The sequence below is a fragment of the Natrix helvetica genome, assembly GCF_964273705.1.
Source record: "Natrix helvetica genome assembly, chromosome: Z".
NCBI classification, from domain to species: Eukaryota; Metazoa; Chordata; class Lepidosauria; order Squamata; family Natricidae; genus Natrix; species Natrix helvetica.
Window position 1 is genome coordinate 138,376,429 of NC_138554.1, and position 16,664 is coordinate 138,393,092.

Below are 16,664 nucleotides of genomic sequence, written 5' to 3' on the forward strand. Positions count from 1 at the left end.
CACAACTTCTGGAGGCAACTTCTGTTCCACTGATTAATTGTTCTAGGAAGTTTCTCCTTAGTTCTAAGTTGCTTCTCTCCTTGATTAGTTTCCACCCATTGCTTCTTGTTCTGTCCTCAGGTGCCTTGGAGAATAGCTTGACTCCCTCTTCTTTGTGGCAGCCCCTGAGATATTGGAAGACTTCTCATTCCAACTTCATCCTAGGTCCTATTCTAAATCATCATCTAACTCAGTTTCCCACCTTGAAAATCAGTTCTGGGCCAAAGGCGACCTCAGCTGACCATTTTCAGAAAACAAACCTCTGACTCTTTCTTCTGTCTCCTGTTTTTCAGGTGAAAAACCATACATTTGTGAGATCTGTGGGAAGAGCTTCACCAGCCGCCCCAACATGAAACGCCACCGACGGACTCACACGGGTGAGAAGCCCTATCCGTGCGACATCTGCGGTCAACGCTTCCGGTTCTCCAACATGCTCAAGGCTCACAAGGAGAAATGTTTCCGGGTCAGCAACCCACCAGGTGCCGATCTCAACCGAGATACGAACTCTCTTGGTCTCCTCGTTTCTCCAAGCGCCAACTCAACTCTTTTGACCACCGGCGTTCCTCTCCATTCGTCCTCTCCTTCCCAAGCACTTCCTTTTCCTCTCAGACACCCTCACACACACACCATGCCTCCTCCTCCTCCTCTCCTACCCCCGCCACCAGCTCTCTTCCCTGGTAGCAGAGTGAATATGGACAACTAGACCCTACTCCATCTATGGTGTGTCCAACTTGGCTCGTAATTCTGAAGACCTCTCCGCCGCCATTGACTGTTGTGGGTTTGTGGTCAGCAGGCATCACATTTGGGTTTTAGCTTGAGTGACCTGAAGTTCGTGCTTCTTCACAAAGCTCAAGGACCATCTAGAACCTTGAGATCATGGTTGCTACTTAAGCCACAGAGATAACATTGTTGATCTGTTTGCTCATGGAAGGAGGCAGACCAGTTTTGCTTGACCTGCTCTTCTTAGATGTGTTGGACTTCAGCTCCTACATCTGTATGGATGGCACAGAAGAAACGAAGGTGTTGTTTATTGACTCTGAAGATCTTGAGAAGAAAGGAGACAGGCGAGGATTTTCTGAACCTATCTGGTCAAATATGGGTTTGGAGGAGTCAGAAGCAGATGGGTTTCTCTTGGAGGTTGAAATGGAAGATGCCTTCATTCAAGGCAAGAAGATTGGAAGGAAGCACTCCAGTTTTTTGTGGTCCTCTGAATGGGAATGGAGAAATATGGAAACCTTGCTCCATGGAAGTCCCAAAGGTGTTCTTTCAGGAGGCAACTGGACTTTCCTTGTTTTTCCTTTGAAAACCATTTGCTTCTCATCCGAGAAGCTTCTTCGACTCTGACTGGATGGTGGGGAATGGAAGGATTTATATTCCCTTTGCTCCGTGGAACTGAAAGGAAACGGCAAGACGTGGACGGTAAAACTGTCCTTGGTGTCAGGAAGTGGATCCTTGAGTGTGTGACCTTGTAGCGCCTTCTTCCAAGGTCAGCTTCTCATACATTCACTCTCCGTCGTTCTTGCCTATCCTTTGGTACAACTGCCCATTTCTCAACCTCTGTAGCTTGAAGCTCAGGTGGCCTCCTCTGGAGGTGAGAACGCTAGAGATGAAGCTCTTCCCTCACAAATAGTCCCTTGAAAACAGTAGAACCGTAGGACCTTTTTCCTTGATCCCCATCAAGGCTTAAATCCAGCATCTTTACGTATTATGGAATCCTCATGCAGCCTAGACACCATAACTTGGTCTACAATTCCTTGATTTCTACTCTACGCCTACTATTCCTGAGGAGAACGCTCTTCCTGAGGAACTTCTTCTAAAACCAACATTATCTTCTTTGCAAGCTCTTTGGAGGAAGATGCAGAGCCTCTAAGGACATTTTTAACATGAAGTGTTGGGTCTTTTAACTTTTTTTGCACTTTATTATCTAATCCTAAGAGCTCTTTTGCAATAGGACCTTTGTGAGGAGCAGAACTTGCTTGAGTTGTCTTTCGTTCCCAAGGCAAAGACCCCCCCCCCCCTCAAGTGAGAATGGGCCATGTTGCAGAGATTGAGCCTTCCTGTTGTCAAGACGCACAACATAAGTGTTTCACAGTAGAAAAGGGTTCCTTGGGCCGACGTTTGCATCTTTGGTGGATGTTTGATTGTGGGTGTGTAAGTTCATATGAGCAGGGCTGGCCCCTGGGACAACCACCACAAGGCACAAACAGGCGAGGAAAAGGCCGTGGCGTCAGCAGATGTGCAATAACAATGAACTGGTGGACAAAAGACACACAGAGACTCTTAACATCCTTTGGAATTTTGCTACAGGTAGTCCTCAACTTACGGCCACAATTGTTGACATCGCTGAGCGATGCAGTCATTGAGTGGCATCCAAACTGACGTTTATTTTATCACAAATCAGCCAGTCCTTAAATGAATTTCAAGGTTGTTAAGCGAGACTGGCTTGCTCCATTGACCTTGTCAGTATCCAGTGGGGGAGGTTGCATGTGCCGATAACTTGATCCCGGAATCCTACAAGCATCATAAGTTCATGCCTGTTGCCAAATGCACGAATTTTGATCACCTGACTTGGGCACAGCAACAGTCATAAGTGTGAGGACCGATTATAACTTTTGTTTAGCACTGTCATATTATCAAATGGTAATGAATGGTCATAAGTTGAGGAATATCCATAGTATATTTTGGAAGGAAAGAAGGAACTCAAACTAATTTTATGAATGCCTGCCGTTTGATCACCTAATAATATTTTTATGGCATTTGGCATATACTGCCCAATTACCCAGAAAAGGAAAAAATAGCGTTCACCAATAACTCTTAGTATTGGAAACAAAAAAATACTTTATAACAAAGCACTTTATTCTGTATAGATCTATGGAAGGGAAATTCTGCAACGCTTTTTTTAATGTATCTTAAGAATTCCAGTTGTAACCCAAGGACTACCTGTACTTTCAAGGACTTTCAGAAGCAAGCAGCATAAAGGTTTAGGACTAAATCTAAATCAATATGCTTATAGTGGCATAATTAAACTTTTCTTCCGCAGAAATCCTTCTCTCTAAATGTGCTAGATTTGCACACAATCCTTTTCCGCGCACCAAAATACCCCTTCAGTGGCGGGGGGGGGGGAGTGGGGGATAGTTGCCTATCTAAACATATTTCAGGCCGCTTCTCGTTCCCATGGCCCATGGTTCCCAATGCCCTTCTCTCCGAATGAATGAAATTAAGCGTGAAGTTCCTGCCAAGCTGCTAGTCCTCTTGAGGACTCTCGTGCTAGCCGAGCTTTAAAGGGGATCTGATCTGTGTTACCGCTCGATATGACTTGAGTTATATGTTTGTGGCATCTTGCCTCTCTGCGCATGTCAAAGGGAGGTTTTTTTTGCACTAGTGATAAGATTTCGTGAAAGTTGTACTCAAATGTTCCCATCCTGAAAATGGCTTCCGTATCTGTCCTCCCACCCTGATTTCTGATTGGGAATGGAATTAAGGACCCCAAGTCATTGGAAAGCCAATTGTAAGTATCCCAAAGCTTACACTAAACCCACTTTTATATCTAGAATAAAACGATGGCTTTTGCAGAGACTGTAATTATGAGTACATTGGGAAAAGGCAGGTAGCGCTTATCAAACAACTGTAATGGGACCTTCCCATTACAGTCATTATTTTGTGATGGCTTTAAATCAGGCCAGTCTTGCACGGCCTTATTTGCAGTGGTGGTTAAGTGAACGCAGCTAATAAATGCAACCATTTATTGCCAAGCAATTCAAAGCATGATCACATGACCAGAAGGGGCGAATAGTCACAACTTTGGAACTGGGTTGTAACTCCCTTTCCCCCTGTAAGTTGTAACTTCGAACGGTCATTAAGTGACCAGTCATAAGTCTGAACTGCAGTGTTTCTGAACTATGGCAGCATTAAGACATGTGGACTTCAACTCCCAGAATTCCTCAGTCAGCCACGCTGGCTAAAGAATTCTGGGAGTTGAAGTCCACACCTCTTCTGATTGTGTGAAACCTAACTCCAGATAGTTCACATTACAGTAAGCAATTTTTTTTAAAAGGAATTCAGGAATTCTTTCAGCATGCCTGGTGGGTATCAGGTTGGGAAAATCCCTTTGGCCAGAATGAAACCCGAGATTGCTTTCAATAAAAAAAAAGTTTTCATATTTTAAAAAGGGTGAGGTTTTTTTTCTTGCTTCTATTAACTCGTTCCTGACGTGTTTTACAGTCAGCCAAAAATGCCTTCTGTTCCCACAAAGGTTTATCATTAAAAAGGTGAAGGGTTTTTGTTTAAATAATAATAATTACCTTCTCATCCTAGCAATACAGAGATTCCTCAACTTACAAGTGCAGAGAAGAGCAACTAAGATGATTAAAGGCCTGGAGGCTAAAACATACGAAGAACGGCTGCAGGATTTGGGTATGGCCAGTCTAGAAAAAAGAAGGACTGTGGGAGACATGATAGCATTGTTCCAATATCTCAGGGGTTGCCCCAAAGAAGAGGGAGTCAAACTATTCTCCAAGGCACCTGAGGGTAGAACAAGAAGCAATGGGTGGAAACTAATCAAGGAGAGAAGCAACTTAGAACTGAGGAGAAACTTCCTGACTGTTAGAACAATTAATCAGTGGAACAGAAGTTGCCTCCAGAAGTTTGTGAATGCCCCAACACTGGAAGTCTTTAAGAAGATGTTGGATAGCCATTTGTCTGAAACGGTATAGGGTTTCCTGCCTAGGCAGGGGGTTGGACTAGAAGACCTCCAAGGTCTCTTCCAACTCTATTTTAATTGATTTGATCTGGCTTTCCCATTGACTAAAGTACAGGCAGTCCCCAATTTACAAGAGATTGTTTAGTGGCCGTCCAAAGTTACAGCAGCCCTGAAAACCGTCACATGACCATTGCTGTATCCCCGTGTTCAGTGTGATCAAAATCCAGATGTTTGGCAACTGATTCTCATTCATGACGGTCGCAGTGTCCCCGTGAGTCACGCAATCCCCTTTTGTGACCTTCTGACAAGCAAAATCCACGGGGAAGCCTGACTCGTTTAACAACTGTGTTACTGAGGTAATAACTGCGGTGATTCACTGAACAATTAACAGCAGGAAAAGTCATGCGAACGGGACAAAATTCACCTAACCACTGTCTCGCTTAGCAGCGGAAATATTGGGGTCAGTTGAGGTCGTAAGTCGAGGACTACCATTAGTGCAAGATCGGAGAGACCCTGCCCATAGAATCGCCATGAATCGGACACGACTGAACAGAAAAGCCCCATCATAATCAGACTAACCCAGTGATGGCAAACCTATGGCACGTGTGGCACGCGGAGCCATTTGTCAGGGCACGCAAGGCGCTGCCCTGTCAGCTGGCCAGCGTGCATGCGTGCGCTGGCCAGCTGAGTTCACCTTTTTTAAAACCATTTTTCACCCTCCCCAGGCTCCAGAGGCTTTTATAGGAGCCTGGGGAGGGCGAAAAGACCCTCCCCCACACCCCCTGGAGGCCCTCTGGAGGCTTCATGAGCCTCCCTGACACCTTCGGAGTGCTCAAAACGACCCTCCGAGCAAACCGGACTTCCAGTTTACTCAGAGAGTCGTTTTGAGCACTCCGAAGGTGTCAGGGAAGCCTCCGGACGGTCCCTGAAGCCTTCAGAACGCTTAAAACGAGCCTCCGAGCAACCCGGAAGTGACTTCCGGTGTTCTAGCTGGGAGAACACGGGTGGACAAAGGAGGCGAGCCTGGCCTTTAAGTTAGCTAACAGTTTAATTATAACAGGTTGCCAAACACGGCACTACACATTTCGCGTGTCTCAGCTAACTGGCAACAGCTGAGCCCTGTTTGACAGCTCTTTATATATGCCGGCTGTCAAACAAGTAATCAGAAATGAGCACAGCACCTCCTAGCGAAACGGACCAGAGGGAAAACTATAGTACATAACATCCGGTTTGCTCGGAGGGTCGTTTTGAGCGCTCCGAAGGCTTCAGGGACCATCCGGATGCTTTCCTGACGCCTCCGGAGGGTGTCCGGGGGGGCGGGGGAGGTTGTTTTCGCCCTCCCCAGGCTCCTATAAAGCCTCTGGAGCCTAGGGAGCGCGAAAAAAGCATGTAAAAATGGGGGGTCACACCTGTAGTGCACACACGCGCACTGGGGGTGATTGTGCATTGCATTATGGGTGCGGCACGGCCACACACAACCCCCCTGCGCTCCTCCCCACTTATGACACGCGAGCCAAAAAGGGTTCGCCATCGCTGGACTAGCCGATAATCCAGCGTTGCCCAGGTATTTATTTATAGGGGGGAAATGTCTGGACCAAACATAATTTCTAATGTTGGGTTTTCCCCCTTACCAGAGGGAGCCCCCTTGTGGAGTACTGTGAAGACGCTACCATGGCAACTCCACTGCGCTTGAACAGTAGAAGCCATTTTTACAGCGGTATGGTAGAAGCCATTTTAATGCACAACAGGCTGTATCTTAACAGAAGACAAAAATCCCCGAGGGATTTTAGGAGTATCTTACCCCCACAATATTTGTCTCCAGAGATTAAGTGACCTGTACCAAGTTTGGTTGAAATTGCTCGAGGCGTTCCAGAGTTATGCTGGAACACAAACACACACACACACAAACAGCCATTTTTATATAGACAGATTCGAGTTGACTATGTTAAAATCTGGTTGCACAGATTGTCACACCGCACCCCAAAAACGCAACGTGGACACAAACCATCGTGCCCACATCCTTGTTTCCTGAGAGAGGCAACAGACAAGGTTTTGCAAAACCAGCATCTTGTTATTTCAACCTAACGAAACCAAATCGAGGCTCCGTGATGGAGACTTTTCAAAGTAGGTATGGAAAAAGGCAAGGAGGGGCGTGTGTGAAAGGCCCCCCAGATCGGAGAGGGATTCCGTCACCCGGTCACATCTTCGGCAGCCGCAGGACGTTGAGGCGCACGGGGATAAATGTGGCCCCCGAGGCGTATTGGATCTCCCGGAGGACTCCTTCCCACTTCTTCCCTTCTTCATCGTACCTGGAAAAGACACACACAAACCTTTATGAATGAATCTCGGTTGGCTCAATTGTGCTACAAGATTTTTTTTTAAAAAAAATTTTTTTTGATATACAGACCGGTGAAATGCTACTGCTTTGGACCGGTTCACCCGAACTGCTAGTAAAAAATGCTACTGGTTCACCTTTCTTTCTTCCTTTCCTTCCTTCTTCCTTCCTTCACTTCCTTCATTCCTTTTTCTTTGCTTCCTTTTCTTTCTTCCTTTTTTCCTCCCTCTCTCTCAACCTCCATCCATCATCCTTCCTTCCTTTTCTTCATTTCCTTCCTTCCTTCCTTTTTGTTTATTTCTTTTTTCTTTCCTCCTTCCTTCTTTTCTTTCCTCCTTCCACCCTTCATCCATCTTCCTCCCTCCCTCCCTCCCTCCCTCCCTCCCTCCTTTCTTTCTTTCTTTCTTTCTTTCTTTCTTTCTTTCTTTCCTAGAATTTATATGGCTCTCCATTCCCTTTCAGTGTCTCTAAGCGCCTTGCAATTTTTCTTTGCTTACCTTCTAAATTTATCTTTGCAATTGTAAGCTGTAATAAAATGATTATTTTTTTTTTAAAAGGAAGGAAGGAAAAGGGACACTAATATTCAAAGTTTTCTCACCTCCAGACATCATTCATCTCGGTGGGAACGAGTTCTCCAGATTCGGTCTCGATGGTGGCAAAACCGCCAATTAAATACAGCGTGTCCCTGAGGCTGACCAGGCTGACCGAACTGCGTTCTTGGGGGAAGTCAACGAAAGATTCCCACCTATCGAATTGCAAAAGAGGAAACAAAACCCCTTTTTTAAAAAAAAAAAGAAAAAAAAGAAATGGAACTTCCAATTCAAATCATTTTGAAAGCTGGATGAGGACTAGTCCCTTAGCCTGCGTGCAACAACATTTACACCATTTCATCCTACTGACATTTGAGTCAAAAATTCTACGGTCAAGGGTCTCCAAACTTGGCAACTTTAAGACTTGCGGACTTCAACTCCCAGAATTCTCCAGCCAGCTCTGCTGGCTGGAGAATTCTGGGAGTTGAAGTCCGCAAGTCTTAAAGTTGTCAACTTTGAAGACCTCTGTTCTAAGACAACATTAACAGAATCTTGTAAGTCTGCAAGGACAAACTTCCCGCTGGTCCTTTTAATTGCTTGATGCGTTCGGGCACCTCCATCTTGAATTTCTTTTTCCAACTGACCATTATACGACTTCGGGCTCCTGACTCTCTAATCTAACATTTATTTTCCACGGGGAGGGGGTTGTTTACTTTCTTGGCAGCTAGAAAGTGGGGGACGGTGAGTTCTAGTTCTCTCTTAGACATGAAAGCCGGCTGGACCACTTTGGGCCAATCACCAGATGACAGGGAGTTCTAGTCCCGCCTTAGCCACAAAAGCCAACTGGGTGACTGAGCCAATCACCAGGAGATGGTGAGTTCTAGTCCCACCTTAGCCACGAAAGCCAGCTGGGTGACTGAGCCAATCACCAGGTGAGTTCTAGACCTGCCTTAGGCATGAAAGCCAGCGGGATGACTTTGAGCCAATCACCAGGAGACGGTGAGTTCTAATCCCGTTTTAGCAACGAAATACAGTTGGGTGATTTGGGGCCAGTCTCTTTCTCTTAGCCCAACCCAGCTCACGGAGTTGTTGTGGGAAAAATAAGAGGAGGTTAGGTGTGTTGGATCTGTCCACTGTTATTTTGTAAAAACAATAAAAAGTGGGTTATAAAGAAATACATTTAACGAACAATAAACAATGCAATTCCATGAAGAAACGAATTGCAAATTGAATCGAAGGCACCCAGATTGCCTGTGGGACACACTGCGGTATGAGGTTCCACTTACTTATCCATCATAATATCGTAAACTTCCACTGAGTTGGTCAAACCAGAATCGGTCACTCCTGCCGCCACATAAATTTTACCATTATGGACTGTGGCCCCGAAGAGAGAACGAGCGACTTTCATGGGCGACAATGCCTTCCATTCAAACTTCTTGGGGTTGTACATGGTCAATGAATTCAGACATTTCCTGCAGCCGAGAAGAGGAATGAAAAATAGTTTCCAAACTAATTTCATTACTACATATACTTTATTCATAAGACATGACACTCAGCCAACTGAACATTCAAAAATGCATCACAAATACCATTGAGTGGGGCTAATGGTTGATTCGGTTTGCTGCCAGCGTCCTAGGAATCAACCTTTTATTATTTATTATTCTAATCATTATTATCATCATCTTCTCGACTTACGACTGCAAAAGTTCTGTTGGTGGGCAAAACATTTATTAGGTGAATTTTGCCCCATTTCACGACCTTTCTGGCCACAGTTGTTAAGTGAATCACTGCAGTTGTTAAGTTAGTAACATGGTTGTTAAGTGAATCTGGCTTCCCCGTTGATAGCATGTCAGAAAGTCAGGTGACTCAACAACAGTAATAACTCTTCTTTCTTTCCTTCCTTCCCTCCCTCCCTCTTTTTTTTTGCTCTTTCCTTTCCTCTCTTCCTACCTCCCTTCTTTTTTCTTTCTTTTCCTCCCTCTCTCCATTGCCCCCTTTCCCTTCCCTCCCTCCCTTCCTTCCTTCCCTCTTTCTTCCTACATTGTTTCCCCCCTCTTTTTCTTTTTTGCTCCTTCCTTCCCCCTCTCCCTCCCTCGTTTCTTTCTTTCTTTTCCTCCCTCTCTCCATTTCCCCTCTCTCTTTCTCTTTCCCTTCCCTCCCTCCCCCTTTTTTCCTTCATTCTTTCCCTCCCTCTTTTTTCTTTTTTGCTCCTTCCTTCCATCTCTTCCTCCCTCCCTCCCTCTCTTCTTTCTTTCTTTCCCTCTCTCCATTTCCCCCCTCTCTCTTTCTCTTTCCCTTTCCTCCCTTCCTACCCCCTTCTTTCCTTCATTATTTCCCTCCCTTTTTCTTTTTTGCTCCTTCCTTCCTTTCTTTCTTCTTCCTTTTCTCTTCCTTTCCTCCCTCTTTCCATTCCCCCCCTCTTTCTCTTTCCCTCTCTCCCTCCCTACTTTATAAACTCATTGAATAATAGGGCTGGAAGGAACCTTGGAGGTCTTCCAAACCAACCCACCTCTGTCCATAGCAGGGGTTCTTATACCATCCTGGACAAATGGTTATCTAATCTTTTCTCAACCCGCCCCCCCCCCATTGGAGCACCTGCAACTCTGGGAGGGAAGCCGTTCCATTGACTAACGAATGCCGCTAATCAACAAGCCCAAATTTACCTGTCTGTTCCTTTGCCTCCGATGGAGTAGACCAGGTCATTATGGGACACCACCCCGTGACCGTAGACGGCATATGGGAGGGGGTCTGCTTCCCCCCATTTAAAAGACCTGAAAGAGGAAGGAGAGGGTTGGATTTGGGGACCTTTGGGGTGACACATCAAACGTACAGTTTCTGCAGCTTGTCTGTGCATTACATCCCCCACCATGTATTTTATAAATAAACCATCTGGATTTCGGTGCTTCGCAATGAAACTATGTGATCGGGCAATGCAGGAGGAATCCAGTTCACAATCGGTTGGCTCAGAGATGGCCGGTGATTGGAACACATAAGGAAATATCGCTCCCGCCGCCTTGAGTTCCGACTCATTCTCCCTGGGGAAACCCATCAGTTATGCCTCCTCCAATAAAGAGACGGTTCTGACCGAGGCTTCCCGAGAGCCTGAAGCAACTCCTTGTCCAGACAAAAAAAAACCTTTTATTAATTGACTGTGAATTCTACTCATTCACATCCAGCAAAGTCTTTCAAGGGAGGATTTACAGTCACAGACCTTATCTGGCTTGGAGAGCTGCTAGGCTGATATCTGCAGAACTTGGCAAGGAGTCTCGGAGGGTCATGAACCAATGAAGCGAACTAAATGTCTCCTGCAAACTCCACTCTCCTTTTGCTCTTCTTTTATTTCCTATGGGAGGGGCCATTCATTGTTCATCTGTGGCCTTCCTCCCAAGTCAACCCCTGTTCTTTAGCTGCTCCCTTCGTCTGGCAACTCTGCGCATGCACACACTGGGAACAGGCTCCAGCTGTTCTTCTGCCCCACTGATGTCTGACTCCGAAGGCAGCTGATAACTGGCATACGGCCCTGGCCCCCTTTCTGCCTCCAACACAGAGCCCTCATCAGAGCCTTCCCCAGACTCCAGGACTGGCCCATGTTCCTCCCCAACCTCCTCACTGTCTGAGTCTGCTGCCAGCTCTGCTGGTGGGCCACAACAGCGAGTTCACCCCCCCCCCCAGCACTCCAAAAATTTACTCACAGCCTGTCATAACACAGAACGGAGTCCAGGGTCTGTTCCCCTTCCTTTAATTCTTTCCCACCAACCACAAAGATGGAATTCTCAGCTTCTCCGAGTCCGAACAGGCAACGGGGAGAGGGTACCGGGGGCATCCCCAGCCAGTCCGAATCAAGGTGGTCGTACTGCCGAGCAAAGAGAAGACAGCCATGGGATATCTCCATCCTATGAACGCAGCCTCATTCTTCTTTGAAAGCCACCCGATTATTTGATCATTTTTCTGACTAGGTGGTCCTCAACTTACAACCACAATGGAGCCCAAAATCTCCATTGTGCTAAGCAAGAAAGTTGTTAGGCGAGTTTTGTCCCATTTTACGACCATTCCTGCCGCTGCGAATCACTGCAGTTGTTAAGTGATGTACACCGTTCTTAAGCGAATCTGGCTTCCCCGTTGACTTTGCTTGTCCGAAGGTCGCCAAAGGAGATCACAGGTCCCCGGGACACTGCAACCGTCATAAATGTGAGTCAGTTGCTAAGTGTCTGAATTTTGATCACGTGATGGTTTTAAGTGTTAAAAACGGTTGTAAGTCTGTTTTTTCAGTGCTGTAAGTCGAGGACTATCTGTGATCAATGATGATTTAACACTAGTTTGTTGGGGGAGCCTTGATTGGAGACTAGGGAGTAGATTAAGAAGGGGACAGTATGCTGTGGGCTTCTTCACAAAATGGCTGTCATGGGGGAAGGGTCTTGTTTCCTGCCCCAATGGCTGTCGTCAGGGCAGCCACAGGGAGACAGTAAAAAAATTCAAGATGGCGGCCAGAAACACTGCTGTCATGCATTGCATACAGTTAAAAAGAATCGGGCTTTGATCATACATTCATGGAAGCCGTTTTGAGTTTTTTACCTCCTTGCTGCAGCCCTGGTGGGCATGGCCATCTCAGAATGTGTGTAATTTGAACATTGATAATTTTGCTTCGCGCCTTCCTTGGTTGCTAACTAAATCTGGCCTGGTCAAAACAGAGAGTGTTTGCAATATTGCGATGGAAGGTTTGATGGCCCCCATGTGTGGCTGCCATCTTGACTTTTTTGACCCTGGTGCCAATAACCCTCATGCTTGCCTTCCAAAGATGGATGCACTTCTTAATAAAGGGTTGAACGGCTCGTGCAATTTTTGAATAAAACTGTGAAAGTGTGGTTTTCAACCTTTTCAACTTTAAGACCTGTGTAAATGTAAATGCTGGCTGAGGAACTCTGGGAGTTGAAGTTCACACATTTTAATGTTCCCAAAGCTGAAATATGCTGCTCTAAGCCTGTCCTTAGATTTGGTCTAAAATGCAGGAATTATCCACAGCATCCCAGTTACATCTTGGAAGGGATTCAGTTGCCTTGAAATGCAAAATACTTGGTTATCTGAGCCTTTTACTCAAATCCATATATGTATGTATGTATGTATGCGTGTATGTATGTATGTATGTATGTATGTATGTATGTATGTATGTATGTATATATATGTGTGTGGGGGGGTATGTATGTATATGTATATATATAAAATAATAAAAAGTAAATAGAATGATATCCCAAGGTAGAAGATAGATAGAAGGATGGATGGATGGATGGATGGATGGATGGATAGATGATAGATAGATAGGAGATAGATGATAGATGATAGATAGATAGATAGATAGATAGATAGATAGATAGATAGATAGATAGGTGATAGATAGGTGACAGATATTAGATAAAGATGATGGATGTTAAATGATTGATAAGTGATATATAGGTATAGATAGGATAGAAGATAGATACAGTAGATGTATGGATGTATGGATGTATGGATGTATGGGTGGGTGGATGGGTGGGTGGGTGGATGGATGGATGGATGGATGGATGGATAGATGATAGATAGATAGATAGATAGATAGATAGATAGATAGATAGATAGATAGATAATGATAGATAGATAGATATAATAGATATAGATACATACACATGAGAGAGAGAGAGAGAGAGGAGAAGGAGAGAGAGAGAGAGAGAGAGACAGAGACAGAGACAGAGACAGAGAGACAGAGACAGAGACAGAAAGAGAGAGAGACAGAGAGAGAGAATTCTTGGCTAGAGCAATATCATTCGATTTATCTTTTTATTTCCAAGGCCACCAGAGCTACTTCTGAATGTGAAATGCTGATGAGACTCAGCAAGACAAGATTGTGACCATCAGTTTCCAGAATCATTTGACCGTCACCTGTTGGAAACAGCCCCCTGGGTCAGACAGACATTTGTCTCATCCAGAGAGGCAGTTGTTGCATTCTTGACAAATTAATAATATTCCACGCAAGGGAAACTTGGCATGTGTCACACTTATGCAAGGGTCCCTCTCTCCCAACCTCAATAGGATGACACACCAGTTGGAACTAAGGATGAAGCCGGTTTGAACCTGGACTGGGGTAAACATGGCCCTGAGTGAAACTGAGAAATGAATTCCCCTCCCAAAGCAAGTTTAGGAGACCCCAAGCTGTGAGCGAGACCCCCAGATCCATTGCCAAAGTGAAGAGAGACTTAATACCTGCAAGAAATAAGAATTCATCGGATCCTCTTTGTCATCTTCGTTGTAGTAAAGTCCACCGGCTATAAAAATCTGATTTTCTCGTGTGACCAGACTAACATGGTTCTTTGGAATCTGAGCAGAAAGGGAAGCAAAATAACATTCGTTGGCTGCTGGATCATAAGCCACAGCTCCTGAGTCACTAACCATGAAGATAAGATCTTGAAGGAACATCCCAAAACGCATCGTATCGTTCAATATCCCTGGCAAAGTCTCCTCTTCTTTCTCAGTCTCTTCTTTGTCCAATTGTCCATTGACCACTTGGTCCTCGGCTTTCTTCTCTTTCTTCTGCTTCACCATTGTAAGCTTCCCCTCGTGAGCATCCTTCACCATCTGGATCTTCTTGAGAAGTTCCGGGTTGCATTTGATCACAGCGTTCTTCTCCACCTTGTCCTTAAAGTAAGCCTTGTCCAGCAAACGGAAGCGGATGCTTTCAAAGACCACCGGAAGTGCCTTGACACGGCTGTCCCGGTCCTTGGCTGTGGCCCATTTCATGACTACCTCAAAGACCAACTCTTCCTTCTCGATGTTGAGGGAATCACTGGAGATGACCGCGATCAGCTCGTCAGGAGAGAGCTGGCAAAACTCCTCATCGCGGGAGATAAGCGAGAACCGGTCACAGATGAAATCCCGGGCAGCTACCGCCAAGCGGGCACAATCCAGCATCAATCCCAGTTTAAAGATGGCTAGGCAGTTGCTAAGACAGAGCCTCTTCTGAAGGAATGAGACGCAGACGGTGAAAATAGAAGGGATCTGGAACATGTTAGCGACCGAGAAGATATCCTGAACGTTCTGCTCGGTCAGCTCCAGCTCCGAGGTGTAGATGTAATGGAGGATCTTACTCATGACCTCTGGATCCACATCTTCTAAGTTGACTTCCTTCTTCTGGCTTTCCTCTAGGTCGGAGAGAAACATGGCCCTGAAGTAGGGGCTGCAGGCTGCCAAGACCAATCGGTGGCATGGGAATTCCTTCCCTTTCACTTTCAAGACACAGTCAAGGAACTTCTGATGGTCCAACATGTCCTTCAACCCATCTTGGAGAAGCGTTTGCTGATAGAGACGCATCTCCTCAGCTTGTTCCATCGGTGAAGACGTATCCATGGTGGAAACCTCTCAAAAATTCCTTGAACCTGAGTAGCCCACGTTGGCTTTCCTGGAAGAACACCGAAGGAACCTTTGTTCTGCTACTAATGCTATCTGCTCGGCTTCAAATAGCCAGAGGGGTTTATATAGAGAAGCATAAATATATGCATATATATTTATATATATATGGACCATGTGTAAGCCGATCACCTTTTAATAGGGGAAACTGGAGGGCTGGGCGTGGGGGTAGAGGATGACACAGAAGGCTGACTAACAGCTGGGTGTGTAACTTTAGCCTGTGAGCAGAATGTGTCTCACACCAATGAACATGTTTCCCCGAAGAATATCCAGTGAGAAAAATAAGAGTAATGAGAGTGTGAAAAACGACACGAAGGCTGCAAAATTGAGAATTCAGCTGATAGCAAAGCTAGCCCAGAAGTCAGGAATCAAGAGGAACAGTTTGATCCCTTCTTCACAAAACCTTTGTGCAAATATGGACACACAAGCGGCCACACACACACAGACACAGAGGCCACAGTTCTCTTCTCCTAAATCCCCCGAGCTCAGCTTCACAGGCTAAAAATATCCAGAGCAGAACAAACGAGGAAGGAAGACATTTGATCTCTGGGGTGGCTAAAAGAAAACTGCTCCGAGTCAAGTAGGATCTCCCTTCCCCCCCCCCCCCAAAAAAAAAAGGTTTGTGGGGAAGGAACAGTGTTTTTCTTTTTTCAGTTTTGTTTAAATGGATGAAGTGAATAAATTAAATTTGTATTTTATGTATTCAATGTAATATAATATTTAATATAATAACAGTATAACACAATATAGCATTACATTATACTATACTATGACACTACATTTATATTATTAGAATGGAAGGAGAATGGAGCAGAATAGAAAATACAGAATGGAATGGAACAGAACAGAATAGAAAATACAGAATGGAATGGAATAGAATAGAATAGAATAGAACAGAATATGGAATGGAATGGAATGGAACGGAACAGAATAGAACAGAACAGAACACAATAGAAAATATGGAATGGAATTGACTGACTAGACCAGAACAGAACAGAACAGAACAGAACAGAATATGGAATGGAATGGAATGGAATGGAATAGAATAGAATAGAATAGAATAGAATATGGAATGGAATGGAATAGGAATAGGAATAGGAATAGGAATAACATAGAAAACATGGAATGGAATGGAATGCAATAGAATAGAATAGAACTTAATATAATACTATTTGTTTGTATCCCACTTTTATTATTTGTACAAATAACTCAAGGCAGATAACACATTCAACATACCTTCCTCCTCCTCTCCCACTACAACAACCCTGTGAGGTGGTGTGGTCCGAGAGAGAGGGGTTGGCAGAAGGCCATTCATTTCATGGCTAAGGGTGGACTAGAATTCACCATCTTCTGGTGATTGGTCCAAAGTCACCCAGCTGCCTTTCATGGCTAAGACAGCAGAATTCATTGTCGTCTAGTAATTGGCCCAAGGTCAGCTACCGAGCCTTTCTGCCTAATATGGCACTAGAACTCACTGTCTCCCTCTTTCTAACCTGGTGCTTTAACCACTAGACCAACGCAAGATCCATTCGTGCATTTCTAACAGATGGCCAGCCATGTTTTGAAGAGTTATAGAGTATGGTATGGTATAGTGTCTCTCCTGCCTGGGCAGGGGGTTGGACTAGAAGGC

At 45.0% G+C, this 16,664-nt stretch overlaps 2 protein-coding genes across 2 annotated transcripts in view; one reads left to right on the plus strand and one right to left on the minus strand.

The window, feature by feature from the left end:
* Positions 1 to 4,207, plus strand: part of ZBTB47 (zinc finger and BTB domain containing 47) — a 28,353-nt gene extending 24,146 nt beyond the window's left edge. The window contains exon 6 of the mRNA XM_081971323.1: positions 333 to 4,207. Coding sequence (XP_081827449.1) covers positions 333 to 742 — 410 coding nt within the window. The 3' untranslated portion in view covers positions 743 to 4,207. The remainder of the gene's footprint in view (positions 1 to 332) is intronic.
* Positions 4,208 to 6,363: 2,156 nt separating this feature from the next.
* KLHL40 (kelch like family member 40) lies at positions 6,364 to 15,074 on the minus strand. Its single transcript, XM_081970207.1, has 6 exons — positions 13,835 to 15,074; positions 11,296 to 11,456; positions 10,267 to 10,374; positions 8,890 to 9,075; positions 7,672 to 7,818; positions 6,364 to 7,047 (listed from the first exon to the last, which is right to left on the minus strand). Exons 1-6 carry the CDS (start codon positions 14,972 to 14,974, stop codon positions 6,936 to 6,938), a joined length of 1,854 nt encoding a protein of 617 aa, XP_081826333.1. The 5' UTR covers positions 14,975 to 15,074; the 3' UTR covers positions 6,364 to 6,935.
* Between the last annotated feature and the right edge of the window lie 1,590 nt (positions 15,075 to 16,664).

Coding starts and splice junctions, on each gene's coding strand:
- KLHL40 (XM_081970207.1), bottom strand. CDS start 14,974: ATGGATACGTCTTCACCGATGGAACAAGCTGAGGAGATGCGTCTCTAT. Junction 9,076..10,266: donor GGAGGCAAAGGAACAGACAG/GTAAATTTGGGC, acceptor TCTCGGCTGCAG/GAAATGTCTGAATTCATTGA. Junction 7,819..8,889: donor TACGATATTATGATGGATAA/GTAAGTGGAACC, acceptor GCAATTCGATAG/GTGGGAATCTTTCGTTGACT.